We start from the raw sequence: 13,700 nt of genomic DNA on the forward strand, positions 1-13,700 counted from the left end.
AAACAACAAAAAAAACATATTTGGTAAATGGAAAACTATTGTTGTAACTATTCTGGGTGAAGTTATAGCTTCTATGGGTATACTTGTTCTTTGTGGATGTTGTCTTATTTCCTGTGTCTGAGGTTTGGTGAGAAAGGAGATGGAGAAGGTGGTTTCCCAACAGATGGTGAGATACGGCCCAATCCTGGACTCCAACCTAGGAATGAAGGATATGACCTACCAGGCTTGGTGGAGTGACACTAGAGGGTGTCTAAAGGGGGCCAAAATATACTTCTCTGTTTGTGTTTTATGTTTTAATAGTCTTATGTTTTGTGTTCTATTAATCCTGTGTTTTATGGTTTGAAGTTCCTTGGTGACTGGTAACAATTTGCAAGTTGGGTGTAGATGGACTGAGGGTTTAATTTTTTTTTTATCATTATGGCCTATTAATAAAAGTGTGATTCTTTTTGTTTGTATTGTATTATAATGAATGACACCCTGTGTTTTCTTATTTTGAATCACACCCAGTGGGTGTGAAAAGGGGGATTATGGGGGATTTATTATTCTCCTAATTGATGGGATGACTAACTTAGAAAGAATGCATTCTAGACTGGGCTGCTGTAGGTTGTGTCACCTGGCAAGCTGTGATTGATGTGAAGAGCTGTTTTAGGGGGTAAAATGAGATAAGGATTTGTGTCTCCAAATACTAGACTATACTGGTTCTTTGTGATCTGTGAACCTTCCTTGGACGTAGGAATGGTGTCTAGGGGAGCTGGCTCTTCTCACTATGACAGGTTGTTATGATAAACGTATGCCTGGAAACAGGGATGCGCTAAGAGGCGGGGAACAGCCAGTGCGCCAACGGATTGGCTGAGTAAGTCTAAACCACGCTCAAGTCTCTACTCTGATTGGCCAGCAGAGAGGTGGGAACTCTCTCTCTGTCAGAGTATTTGAAGAACAATCTAAAACAATGGATTAGTTCTCTGTCTGCCCTGCGAGGTTTTTCAGTGAGCCCGTATACGAACCAACATACTTATCATCCATACATTTTGCATATAATAAATTTAGCTTGGATTGAAGATCTCTTGATTCTTATTTCAATACCAGATTTGAATTACGCAATTTCTAACAAAACTAAGCAAATACAGAGAGGATATGACTCTCACAGTCTCAGGGTAGGCTATCGTCCCTCAACTACATTTATATTAACCTTTAAAAGTAAAAGTCAGAATTGATCAAATAAATGGTAATATAAATGCCTAGTTGAGGGACGACGCTAAGGGTTGGCTATCCTTGTTTTATTTTGTTCTCAAAATAGTAGCCACTCTACTATCAAGGTCCAGGGAAGCCCGGTAGTGAACATATTTGGGAGGACCATCAATGATGGTAATGATCCAAGTCACATGCCATTGCAAATGAAATGACAAAAAAGCATTGCAACTAATTACAGGCCAATACCAAAGACATGAACCTCTTTCTGCCTATTCTTACAACCCATAAAAGTGATGTTGGCCAACTGTGCTGGTCCATTCCATATTCAGGGTCAGTATCTCCCCAAGTATTGCCTTTATTGTTTAAAATTATCTACATCCCTGCCACCCCATACAATTTATGTTTCAGATTTGGTGGTTCAACAGCCTTATTTTCATTAATCTGTTTTGTCAAATTATTCTGATCTATGAATTTATCAGTAAGGTCGACTCCACAGTTAACTCTTATCACCATAGACAACAGCGTCACTATCAGTACAGTCAACTCCTACTATTGCACTAGGTCCACCCTTTACCAGTCCTTCCACCAACACCAGACCTCTGCGACCAACTCCCTTCCCTAATTGATTCTATTCTATTTTATTCCATTATATTGTTGTTAAATCATTATTATATATATGTTATTATAGTATAGCCTATAATTTCGTCCATCAAACAGGTATTCCTACCTTTTATTTCTTAAATAGGAAGAAATAGGCTCGAACACGAAGCCCACTTGTTATAAAGTCAAATTAAAATGAAGACCCTATTGAGTAATCCCAACCCCACTTTATTCCGGCACCTAGAATAGTTCTCTCTATAAGCCAATATGTAATTTATAGGCCTATAGTGCAGGGCTAGGCAACCCTGGTCCAGGAGTGCCGCAGACACTTCATATTCTGGATTGAACCAACCTGGAACAGCAGGTGTGTTGAATTTAGGCAATCACTGAACTGATCAATTAGCTCAGTTGGTCAGGTGTGGTGCCTAGTTGGAACAAAATCCTGCAGAACCTGCTGCACTCCAGGAACAGAGTTGCCTACCCCTGCTATAGAGCCCCACAGTGGAGGTGTCATAATACCCAGAAAACCTAACGGTCAAACAGGGAAATGGTTCCAATCGTTTTTCCACCATTCATTTTTCCTATAGGGAATTTTAGAAACACTTAAAATAAGGGCTGTGTTTCGTGTAGGCTTACCCTGGCATGACGTTTTGATAACCATTTAAATCGCTCTTGGACAAGGTGACTTTTATCAATATATTCGGCTCTATTTACTCTCAGATTCGAAAAATGCTAATTAGCATCAAAGTAGACATCATGCAAGACTACAAATCCCTGCAAGCCAAAGTCAGGGCTATCCAGAGCGTATCATATGCAGCAGCTGGTAAAAGGGTTGAGGGTTTGAATGGTGCACTTGAAGTCCACTAACTGTAAGTCGCTCTGGATAAGAGCGTCTGCTAAATGACAAAAATGTAAATGTAAAATGGAAAGGCCTTCACTGCAGGCTGCAGGGGTTGCCTTTCACCAGCAGGATCCTGACATTTCAAAGGTTAAGAAGGTGGACTTTGTGGCCTTTATAGCTATGGTGATAAATGGCACTGCCAAGGTGGAGAGAAGGTCCAGGAAGATAGAAATCATTGTGGAAGCGGCGGAGAGGTTCCTGGGGCTGAAAGATTTCTCGACGGAGTTACATGGAATATTGTCACAAGCCGTACCACCGTCTCAGGCCCTAGAGCCTGAGAAGGGAGATATGGAGAATTGAAAGAAGGAAGAAATAGGAGTTTTGTTTTGTCAATGTACTATTTTTATTTGGGTGGATTAAGTTAGTTCACGTATGGATTTTATTTTTACCTTGTTTTGATTTCAACCCATCCAGTTGGTGGCGGCAATACACCTTTTTGGGTTGTAGTCCACCATAACGCCCACAGAAGAAGAAGAATACAGTGTATTGCAGGCATTTTTTATTTTTATAGTCATTTAGCAGACGCTCTTATCCAGAGCGACTTACAGGAGCAATTAGGGTTAAGTGCCTTGCTCAAGGGCATGTCGACAGATTTTTCACCTAGTCGGCTCGGGGATTAGAACCAGCGACCTTTCGGTTACTGGCACAACACTCTTAACCACTAAGCTACCTGCCGCCCTATTTGACCTTGGACCATGTTTTGAACCCCACATTTAATGCAAATACCACTTAAATAGGAACAAATATGAATCATTGTTAATGTTTAGACAATTATTTTTGTCATGAATAAATACAGTTTAATGATACTTTTCTACTATTACGTGGGCGACCTTTATTTTGAAAAACTCAGAAATTCCGTGACCCGGAATTATTTTATTTTGTGTCGCTGACGAGGCGTTGGTAGCATGCATGGGGTTTGGAGCAAATTCACACTTTTTGCTAAACTACCTACATTATATTTTGCTAAAAATATAACAAATACAGTGGGGAGAACAAGTATTTGATACACTGCCGATTTTGCAGGTCTTCCTACTTACAAAGCATGTAGAGGTCTGTAATTTTTATCATAGGTACACTTCAACTGTGAGAGACAGAATCTAAAACAAAAATCCAGAAAATCACATTGTATGATTTTTAAGAAATTAATTTGCATTTTATTGCATGACATAAGTATTTGATCACCTACCAACCAGTAAGAATTCCGGCTCTCACAGACCTGTTAGTTTTTCTTTAAGAAGCCCTCCTGTTCTCCAATCATTACCTGTATTAACTGCACCTGTTTGAACTCGTTACCTGTATAAAAGACACCTGTACACACACTCAATCAAACAGACTCCAACCTCTCCACAATGGCCAAGACCAGAGAGCTGTGTAAGGACATCAGGGATAAAATTGTAGACCTGCACAAGGCTGGGATGGGCTACAGGACAATCGGCAAGCAGCTTGGTGAGAAGGCAACAACTGTTGGCGCAATTATTAGAAAATGGAAGAAGTTCAAGATGACGGTCAATCACCCTCGGTCTGGGGCTCCATGCAAGATCTCACCTCGTGGGGCATCAATGATCATGAGGAAGGTGAGGGATCAGCCCAGAACTACACGGCAGGACCTGGTCAATGACCTGAAGAGAGCTGGGACCACAGTCTCAAAGAAAACCATTAGTAACACACTACGCCGTCATGGATTAAAATCCTGCAGTGCATGCAAGGTCCCCCTGCTCAAGCCAGCGCATGTCCAGGCCCGTCTGAAGTTTGCCAATGACCATCTGGATGATCCAGAGGAGGAATGGGAGAAGGTCATGTGGTCTGATGAGACAAAAATATAGCTTTTTCGTCTAAACTCCACTCGCCGTGTTTGGAGGAAGAAGAAGGATGAGTACAACCCCAAGAACACCATCCCAACCGTGAAGCATGGAGGTGGAAACATCATTCTTTGGGGATGCTTTTCTGCAAAGGGGACAGGACGACTGCACCGTATTGAGGGGAGGATGGATGGGGCCATGTATCGCGAGATCTTGGCCAACAACCTCCTTCCCCCAGTAAGAGCATTGAAAATGGGTCGTGGCTGGGTCTTCCAGCATGACAACGACCCGAAACACACAGCCAGGGCAACTAAGGAGTGGCTCCGTAAGAAGCATCTCAAGGTCCTGCAGTGGCCTAGCCAGTCTCCAGACCTGAACCCAATAGAAAATCTTTGGAGGGAGCTGAAAGTCCGTATTGCCCAGCGACAGCCCCGAAACCTGAAGGATCTGGAGAAGGTCTGTATGGAGGAGTGGGCCAAAATCCCTGCTGCAGTGTGTGCAAACCTGGTCAAGACCTACAGGAAACGTATGATCTCTGTAATTGCAAACAAAGGTTTCTGTACCAAATATTAAGTTCTCCTTTTCTGATGTATCAAATACTTATGTCATGCAATAAAATGCAAATTAATTACTTAAAAATCATACAATGTGATTTTCTGGATTTTTGTTTTAGATTCTGTCTCTCACAGTTGAAGTGTACCTATGATAAAAATTACAGACCTCTACATGCTTTGTGCGTAGGAAAACCTGCAAAATCGACAGTGTATCAAATACTTGTTCTCCCCACTGTATATATACAGTGGGGAAAAAAAGTATTTAGTCAGCCACCAATTGTGCAAGTTCTCCCACTTAAAAAGATGAGAGAGGCCTGTAATTTTCATCATAGGTACACGTCAACTATGACAGACAAATGGAGAAAAAAAATTCCAGAAAATCACATTGTAGGATTTTTTATGAATTTATTTGCAAATTATGGTGGAAAATAAGTATTTGGTCACCTACAAACAAGCAAGATTTCTGGCTCTCACAGACCTGTAACTTCTTCTTTAAGAGGCTCCTCTGTCCTCCACTCGTTACCGGTATTAATGGCACCTGTTTGAGCTTGTTATCAGTATAAAAGACACCTGTCCACAACCTCAAACAGTCACACTCCAAACTCCACTATGGCCAAGACCAAAGAGCTGTGTAAGGACATCAGGGATAAAATTGTAGACCTGCACAAGGCTGGGATGGGCTACAGGACAATCGGCAAGCAGCTTGGTGAGAAGGCAACAACTGTTGGCGCAATTATTAGAAAATGGAAGAAGTTCAAGATGACGGTCAATCACCCTCGGTCTGGGGCTCCATGCAAGATCTCACCTCGTGGGGCATCAATGATCATGAGGAAGGTGAGGGATCAGCCCAGAACTACACGGCAGGACCTGGTCAATGACCTGAAGAGAGCTGGGACCACAGTCTCAAAGAAAACCATTAGTAACACACTACGCCGTCATGGATTAAAATCCTGCAGTGCATGCAAGGTCCCCCTGCTCAAGCCAGCGCATGTCCAGGCCCGTCTGAAGTTTGCCAATGACCATCTGGATGATCCAGAGGAGGAATGGGAGAAGGTCATGTGGTCTGATGAGACAAAAATATAGCTTTTTCGTCTAAACTCCACTCGCCGTGTTTGGAGGAAGAAGAAGGATGAGTACAACCCCAAGAACACCATCCCAACCGTGAAGCATGGAGGTGGAAACATCATTCTTTGGGGATGCTTTTCTGCAAAGGGGACAGGACGACTGCACCGTATTGAGGGGAGGATGGATGGGGCCATGTATCGCGAGATCTTGGCCAACAACCTCCTTCCCCCAGTAAGAGCATTGAAAATGGGTCGTGGCTGGGTCTTCCAGCATGACAACGACCCGAAACACACAGCCAGGGCAACTAAGGAGTGGCTCCGTAAGAAGCATCTCAAGGTCCTGCAGTGGCCTAGCCAGTCTCCAGACCTGAACCCAATAGAAAATCTTTGGAGGGAGCTGAAAGTCCGTATTGCCCAGCGACAGCCCCGAAACCTGAAGGATCTGGAGAAGGTCTGTATGGAGGAGTGGGCCAAAATCCCTGCTGCAGTGTGTGCAACCCTGGTCAAGACCTACAGGAAACGTATGATCTCTGTAATTGCAAACAAAGGTTTCTGTACCAAATATTAAGTTCTCCTTTTCTGATGTATCAAATACTTATGTCATGCAATAAAATGCAAATTAATTACTTAAAAATCATACAATGTGATTTTCTGGATTTTTGTTTTAGATTCCGTCTCTCACAGTTGAAGTGTACCTATGATAAAAATTACAGACCTCTACATGCTTTGTGCGTAGGAAAACCTGCAAAATCGACAGTGTATCAAATACTTGTTCTCCCCACTGTATATATACAGTGGGGAAAAAAAGTATTTAGTCAGCCACCAATTGTGCAAGTTCTCCCACTTAAAAAGATGAGAGAGGCCTGTAATTTTCATCATAGGTACACGTCAACTATGACAGACAAATGGAGAAAAAAAAATCCAGAAAATCACATTGTAGGATCTTTTATGAATTTATTTGCAAATTATGGTGGAAAATAAGTATTTGGTCACCTACAAACAAGCAAGATTTCTGGCTCTCACAGACCTGTAACTTCTTCTTTAAGAGGCTCCTCTGTCCTCCACTCGTTACCGGTATTAATGGCACCTGTTTGAGCTTGTTATCAGTATAAAAGACACCTGTCCACAACCTCAAACAGTCACACTCCAAACTCCACTATGGCCAAGACCAAAGAGCTGTCAAAGGGCACCAGAAACAAAATTGTAGACCTGCACCAGGCTGGGAAGACTGAATCTGCAATAGGTAAGCAGCTTGGTTTGAAGAAATCAACTGTGGGAGCAATTATTAGGAAATGGAAGACATACAAGACCACTGATAATCTCCCTCGATCTGGGGCTCCACGCAAGATCTCACCCCGTGGGGTCAAAATGATCACAAGAACGGTGAGCAAATATCCCAGAACCACACGGGGGGACGTAGTGAATGACCTGCAGAGAGCTGGGACCAAAGTAACAAAGTCTACAATCAGTAACACACTACGCCGCTAGGGACTCAAATCCTGCAGTGCAAGACATTTCCCCCTGCTTAAGCCAGCACATGTCCAGGCCCGTCTGAAGTTTGCTAGAGTGCATTTGGATGATCCAGAAGATCATTGGGAGAATGTCATATGGTCAGATGAAACCAAAATATAACTTTTTGGTAAAAACTCAACTCATCGTGTTTGGAGGACAAAGAATGCTGAGTTGCATCCAAAGAACACCATACCTACTGTGAAGCATGGGGGTGGAAACATCATGCTTTGGGGCTGTTTTTCTGCAAAGGGACCAGGACGACTGATCCGTGTAAAGGAAAGAATGAATGGGGCCATGTATCGTGAGATTTTGAGTGAAAATCTCCTTCCATCAGCAAGGGCATTGAAGATGAAACGTGGCTGGGTCTTTCAGCATGACAATGATCCCAAACACACCGCCCGGGCAACGAAGGAGTGGCTTCGTAAGAAGCATTTCAAGGTCCTGGAGTGGCCTAGCTAGTCTCCAGATCTCAACCCCATAGAAAATCTTTGGAGGGAGTTGAAAGTCTGTGTTGCCCAGCGACAGCTCCAAAACATCACTACTCTAGAGGAGATCTGCATGGAGGAATGGGCCAAAATACCAGCAACAGTGTGTGAAAACCTTGTGAAGACTTACAGAAAACGTTTGACCTGTGTCATTGCCAACAAAGGGTATATAACAAAGTATTGAGAAACTTTTGTTATTGACCAAATACTTATTTTCCACCATAATTTGCAAATAAATTCATAAAAAATCCTACAATGTGATTTTCTGGATTTTTTTTCCTCATTTTGTCTGTCATAGTTGACGTGTACCTATGATGAAAATTACAGGCCTCTCTCATCTTTTTAAGTGGGAGAACATGCACAATTGGTGGCTGACTAAATACTTTTTTTCCCCACTGTATGTATATATATATATATATATATATATATATATATATATATATATATATATATATATATATATATATATATATATATATATATATTGTGGCTTTCACATGATTGTTTACGAAAATAGGTCGAACTTCAAATGGTGAGTCATGGATGATCTGGAGTCGGAACTCAGGGTACCTGGAGAAGAACTGGGCGAAAATGAGTCTTCAGATGATGATGAATCAATCAACAGAAAACGAATCAAGAAGCCAAACCTACCCCTGGCGCCTCCTATATTTAAAGGTAATTGATAAAATACAGTGTGTAGACGAATATGTGAACCCTCGAGTAAGCTAAACCAGCTAGTTCAAGGTCCTGCCTACCGATTGGTGCTACATACACTATGTATACACAAAAGTATGTGGACACCCCTTCAAATTATTGGATTCGGCTATTTCAGCCACACCCGTTGCTTACAGGTGTATAAAATCGAGTACACAGCCATGCAATCTCCATACACAAACATTGGCAGTAGAATGGCCTTACTGAAGAGCTCAGTGACATTCAACGTGGCACGGTCATAGGATGCCACCCTTTCCAACAAGTCAGTTCGTCAAGTTTCTGCCCTGCTAGGGCTGCCTCAGTTAACTTAAAATGCTGTTGTTGTGAAGTGGAAACGTCTAGGAGCAACAACGGCTCAGCCACGAAGTGCGAAGTGGGGTAGGCTACACAAGCTCACAGAGGACCGCCGAGTGCTGAAGCACATAGCTTGTAAAAATCATCAATCCTAGGTCGCAACACTCACTACCGAGTTCCAAACTGCCTCTAAAAGCAATGTCAGCACAATAACTGTTAGTCGGGCCGAGCAGCCGCACACAAGCCTAAGATGCCCATGCGCAATGCCAAGCGTCGACTGGAGTGGTGTAAAGATCGCCGCCATTGGACTCTGGAGCAGTGGAAACGCGTTGTCACATGTCACCATCTGGCAGTCTGACGGAAGAATCTGGGTTTGGTGGATGCAAGGAGAACGCTGCCTGCCCGAATGCATTGCACCAACTGTAAAGTTAGGTGGTGGAGGAATAATAGTCTGGGGCTGTTTTTCATGGTTTGGGCTAGGACCCTTAGTTCCAGTGAAGGGAAATCTTAACGCTACAGCTTACATTGACATTCTAGACAATTCTGTGCTTCCAACTTTGTGGCAACAGTTTGGGGAAGGCCCTTTCCTGTTTCAGCATGACAATGCCCCCGTGCACAAAGCGAGGTCCATACAGAAATGTGGAAGAACTTGACTGGCTAGCTCAGAGCCCTGACCTCAACCCCATCAAACACCTTTGGGATGAATTGGAATGCCGACTGCCAGCCAGGACTAATCGTCCAACATCAGTGCCCAACCTCACTTAAGCTCTTGTGGCTGAATGGAAGCAAGTCCCCGCAGCAATGTTCCAACATCTAGTGGAAAGCCTTCCCAGAAGAGTGGAGGCTGTTATAGCAGCAAAGGGTGTACAACTCCATATTAATGCCCATGATTTTGGAATTAGATGTTTGACGAGCAGGTGTCCACATACTTTTGGTCACGTAGTGTATGTCAGTGTCTGATTATCGTTTTCATCTTTACATAAGATGCTCTCTTTAGTCTTATTAATCAGTAGCTATGTCTGTTTCATTACAGAGACACCCCGTGAGACTGGCTTTCACAAGACCACAAGGAACTGCCTCCAACACATCAGGGAGGTCTTGCTGCACCATAGATGGCAGGATGCCGCAGAGTACATGGCCAGTTACTCACAGACACTGGAGGATACCACTGCAAACATGCCACAACTCTACGCTGAGGTAGGTCTATCTTTGGACTGACTGAACACTCACAAAGTGTAGCTAAGAAGTACTGTATAGATGCTAAGTTTGATTTCTTCAAACTTTGTCTTTCAGATAATTTGGAGGAAAGGCACAGAGATACTACACCACCATCCCGAATCGAAGCTGGAAGACTACAACAGCTTCTATGAGCGAGTGAAACACTCAGGAGTAAAGCATTACCTGAAGGTATGTTCCTTAATTGACCTCTTGATCTCTAAACTATCAGCCCTACTAAAGGACCCTAAGTCAATAGGTTTTGTTGTAGCATGAATATGATTGCCTACTAATAGACAGTTTGTTATTATCAATAACCCTATACTACTACTACTACTAGATAACTTTAGTTGTTGAATCTACTTTACAATGTCTTCTTTTTTTTTTACAAGCGTTCACCAAAATGGGTATGTCATCTTAGCCTTACCTGTTAGTCAGTCTACAACTTCTTCTGCTGCCTATTATTGTATAAGTAAAATAATGCTGACAGTAATGACTTGAAAAAGGATCTGCAAGTATAAACACTGGTTACGTCCCAAATTACACCCTATTCCCTATATAGTGCAATACGGCCCCTATGGTCCCTAGTCAAAAGTAGTGCACTATATAGGGAGTAGGGTTACATTTCGGACGCCAACATTATATTGATTTCAGCTGCATTAGTTCTGGGAAAGTGGGAATGTTTTATGCAATTATTGTATTTCTTTAGAAAGTTACAGCTTTCATGTCTCCAACAGGTACATTGTTGCCACGGTTACCCTCAGAGCCCGGGATGTCGCTGCTCACGATAAAGATTGACAAGATTGGGCTGAAAGATGCAGGGCAACGCATTGATCCCTACATGACAGTTAGTGTGAAAGGTACTGTATGTAGGCTATATTGTTTAAAATGCTGAGATGAGTTGCTTACCTTCACATCTGAAATGGTAAGGTCTGAAACAGTGATAATCTAGACATTTTGTAAAAAGAATTATCTCTGTTGAGTTGACGCTTGACAGTACATTTTTTATATATTTTTCCTGCAGAACAGCCCAAGTGAATCTGAACGTTTTGTTTCCCAACAGATGTGAATGGCATTGATTTGAACCCGGTGCAAGACACACCTGTGGCTACCCGAAAGGAGGACACATACATTCACTTCAGCGTAGACATCGAGATCCAGAGACATATCGAGAGACTACCAAAAGGTAGTCAAACTTTCTATTTCTACTGAATTAGTAGTGGGGCCTCTATTTAGCTAGTATCATGTAATATTAAGCTACTACAGTGTCCGTTTATGTTCAAATCCTTGCAGAGGGATTGGGCGGACAATTGTTAATCCTGAATTTTGTTCATGTTCCAGGGGTAGCTATTTTCTTTGAGTTCAAGCACTATAAACCCAAGAAGGGGTTTACCAGCACAAAATGTTTTGCCTTCATGGAAATGGATGAGATCAAACCTGGTCCCATTGTGATCGAGTTGTGAGTGACACATTGTTGAATTTTCCAGATTAACTTTCTTTAAATGTACTCTCTATTTTATTTAAAGATGAAAATAAATCAAATTTGATAACTATTTCTTTGGAGAATCTCAGATTTGAGTGTTATTTTTTGTTGTTGTTGGTCAGTCTGCCCTTTGAATATACAGTTTGAAATAATCACTTATTTATGCTATCGGATGTCGGGTACAAGAAGCCCACTGACTTCAAGAGGAAGAAGCTCCAGCTCCTGACAAAGAAGCCACTCTATCTCCACCTCCACCAGACGTTGCACAAAGATTAATAACCGAGGTCACTGAATGGAGCACATCAAGAAAGCAGAAGCACCACAGAATTCCACTGTAGTCATCAGACATCCAACAAAGTTTGGTGTACCTACTGCGTATCCGCCTCCACTCACATCAGCAATACTAAACCCAGCAGGCCCAAAGGCCACACCCTCAACTCTGTCATAGGATGGCCCTGGATGACACATATTAACTACAGCGGTGACAACACCCTACTGTATAATGCTGCGTTCGTAACCAGGTGGGAGGTGGGAATTTACCAGTTGTGAAGTCGTAAATACCAGTTGGATGCATTCACGTGCTTTGAACTTGTTGAGAAAGGCTGATTTGTCTAATGGCCAACAAGCTTCCTAAGCCATAAACTAAAAGCTATCATGCTGGTAAACAAATGAGTGTTAAAAAACCATATTAATAGATTGCTTTTTATAAATAAGGTTTTGTTGTTGCATTTAACTGCCGAAAAGGCTGTTATCCAGGTCATTTCCTTAATAGGTGACGTCAGAGGTCAGCATGTGGGAGAAGTGGGAGCTCAGGATGATATATACGAGTTTCTCACTAGTAATTTCCAGTTGGAGGGCCGTTCAAATGGATTTTTCCCAGTCCTATATGGTAAATTCCCACTTGGTTACGAACGCTGCATTTGACCCCTCTGATGCCAATTAGCGATAACTTTTTTCTCCTCTCTGCATGACGTTCAATGGAAAATAAGAGTTGAGTTAGCAATTGGTACTGTATGTCAAGCAACCAGCAGAAAAACAACCAGCCTCGTCTTTAGTCTTCCTCTGTCTTTCCGTTTGGGGACAAAAGAGGAACAACATGGTCATAGGTGGTCAAGCGGTGTATTGATGATGTCATATCCTGGTGCCAATTTCAAATGGGCACAATGAGATATTTTGACACAACTGCCACAGAGTGAAAACATAACTGCCCTGTTCATTTACTTAAAAATGCACCCTTATCACTGATCTGGCATTATTTAATAGGTAAAAGCAATATATTGGGATATTTGCTTTAATCTATCCTATCACAGATATGTGATTACTTCAAGGATGGGCGGAATCAAGGATGCATTTTATTACCATTCAAAAAGGATTCTGAGATGCTATGATGTCATCCTGTTGTAAAGGGATTTGAAAAAGGATGCTGCATGTAACTGAAGTTGATTTCTACCTTTGTTTCGAATGCTGTTCCCATCAATGCCACAATGGCTAACCACTATTAAAACATTTACTACATTTTAATTAATATTTTAATATTTTTTTTGTAATGGCACTAACTGAATATACTTATGGTGCTTTCAAGACAACTGGGAACTCTGAAAAGAACGAGGTAAAATCATGATGTCAGTGATCTTCAAGTCGGAGCTCTAGAAAGAGTTTCCGACTTGGAATTCCGAGTTGTATGACCGTTCAAAAATATATCTCAGTTGGAGTTCCCGGTTGTCTTTCCAAGTTCCCAGTTGTTTTGAATGTGGCATTTAGACACTAATCAGTGCATATTATTGTGTGTGTGCTGTCTGACAAGGTTGACGATTGTCAATACAGTGTTGTGCTTTGGGTGACAGGTTGTGAGAAAATGAACATTTATCATTGGATTGACAATTTACAC

The 13,700-nt window shown here is 42.1% G+C and overlaps 1 protein-coding gene across 1 annotated transcript; it reads left to right on the top strand.

Annotated features, from left to right (window-relative positions):
* The first annotated feature begins 8,585 nt into the window (after nucleotides 1–8,585).
* On the top strand, nucleotides 8,586–12,720 carry LOC311106361 (axin interactor, dorsalization-associated protein-like). Its single transcript, XM_084148701.1, has 6 exons — nucleotides 8,586–8,781; nucleotides 10,148–10,311; nucleotides 10,408–10,521; nucleotides 11,067–11,189; nucleotides 11,393–11,515; nucleotides 11,671–12,720. Exons 4-6 carry the CDS (start codon nucleotides 11,102–11,104, stop codon nucleotides 11,790–11,792), a joined length of 333 nt encoding a protein of 110 aa, XP_084004827.1. The 5' UTR covers nucleotides 8,586–8,781; nucleotides 10,148–10,311; nucleotides 10,408–10,521; nucleotides 11,067–11,101; the 3' UTR covers nucleotides 11,793–12,720.
* Nucleotides 12,721–13,700: the final 980 nt, after the last annotated feature.

Source organism: Coregonus lavaretus (assembly GCF_964263955.1).
Source record: "Coregonus lavaretus genome assembly, chromosome: 31".
In the NCBI taxonomy this organism is placed as follows: Eukaryota; Metazoa; Chordata; class Actinopteri; order Salmoniformes; family Salmonidae; genus Coregonus; species Coregonus lavaretus.

What these genes read in the sequence shown, in the direction of transcription:
- LOC311106361 (XM_084148701.1), top strand. Translation starts at nt 11,102, where the DNA reads ATGTCGCTGCTCACGATAAAGATTGACAAGATTGGGCTGAAAGATGCA. An exon ending in CATGACAGTTAGTGTGAAAG is followed by an intron (nt 11,190 to 11,392) that starts GTACTGTATGTA and finishes GTTTCCCAACAG; the next exon opens with ATGTGAATGGCATTGATTTG. An exon ending in TATCGAGAGACTACCAAAAG is followed by an intron (nt 11,516 to 11,670) that starts GTAGTCAAACTT and finishes TTCATGTTCCAG; the next exon opens with GGGTAGCTATTTTCTTTGAG.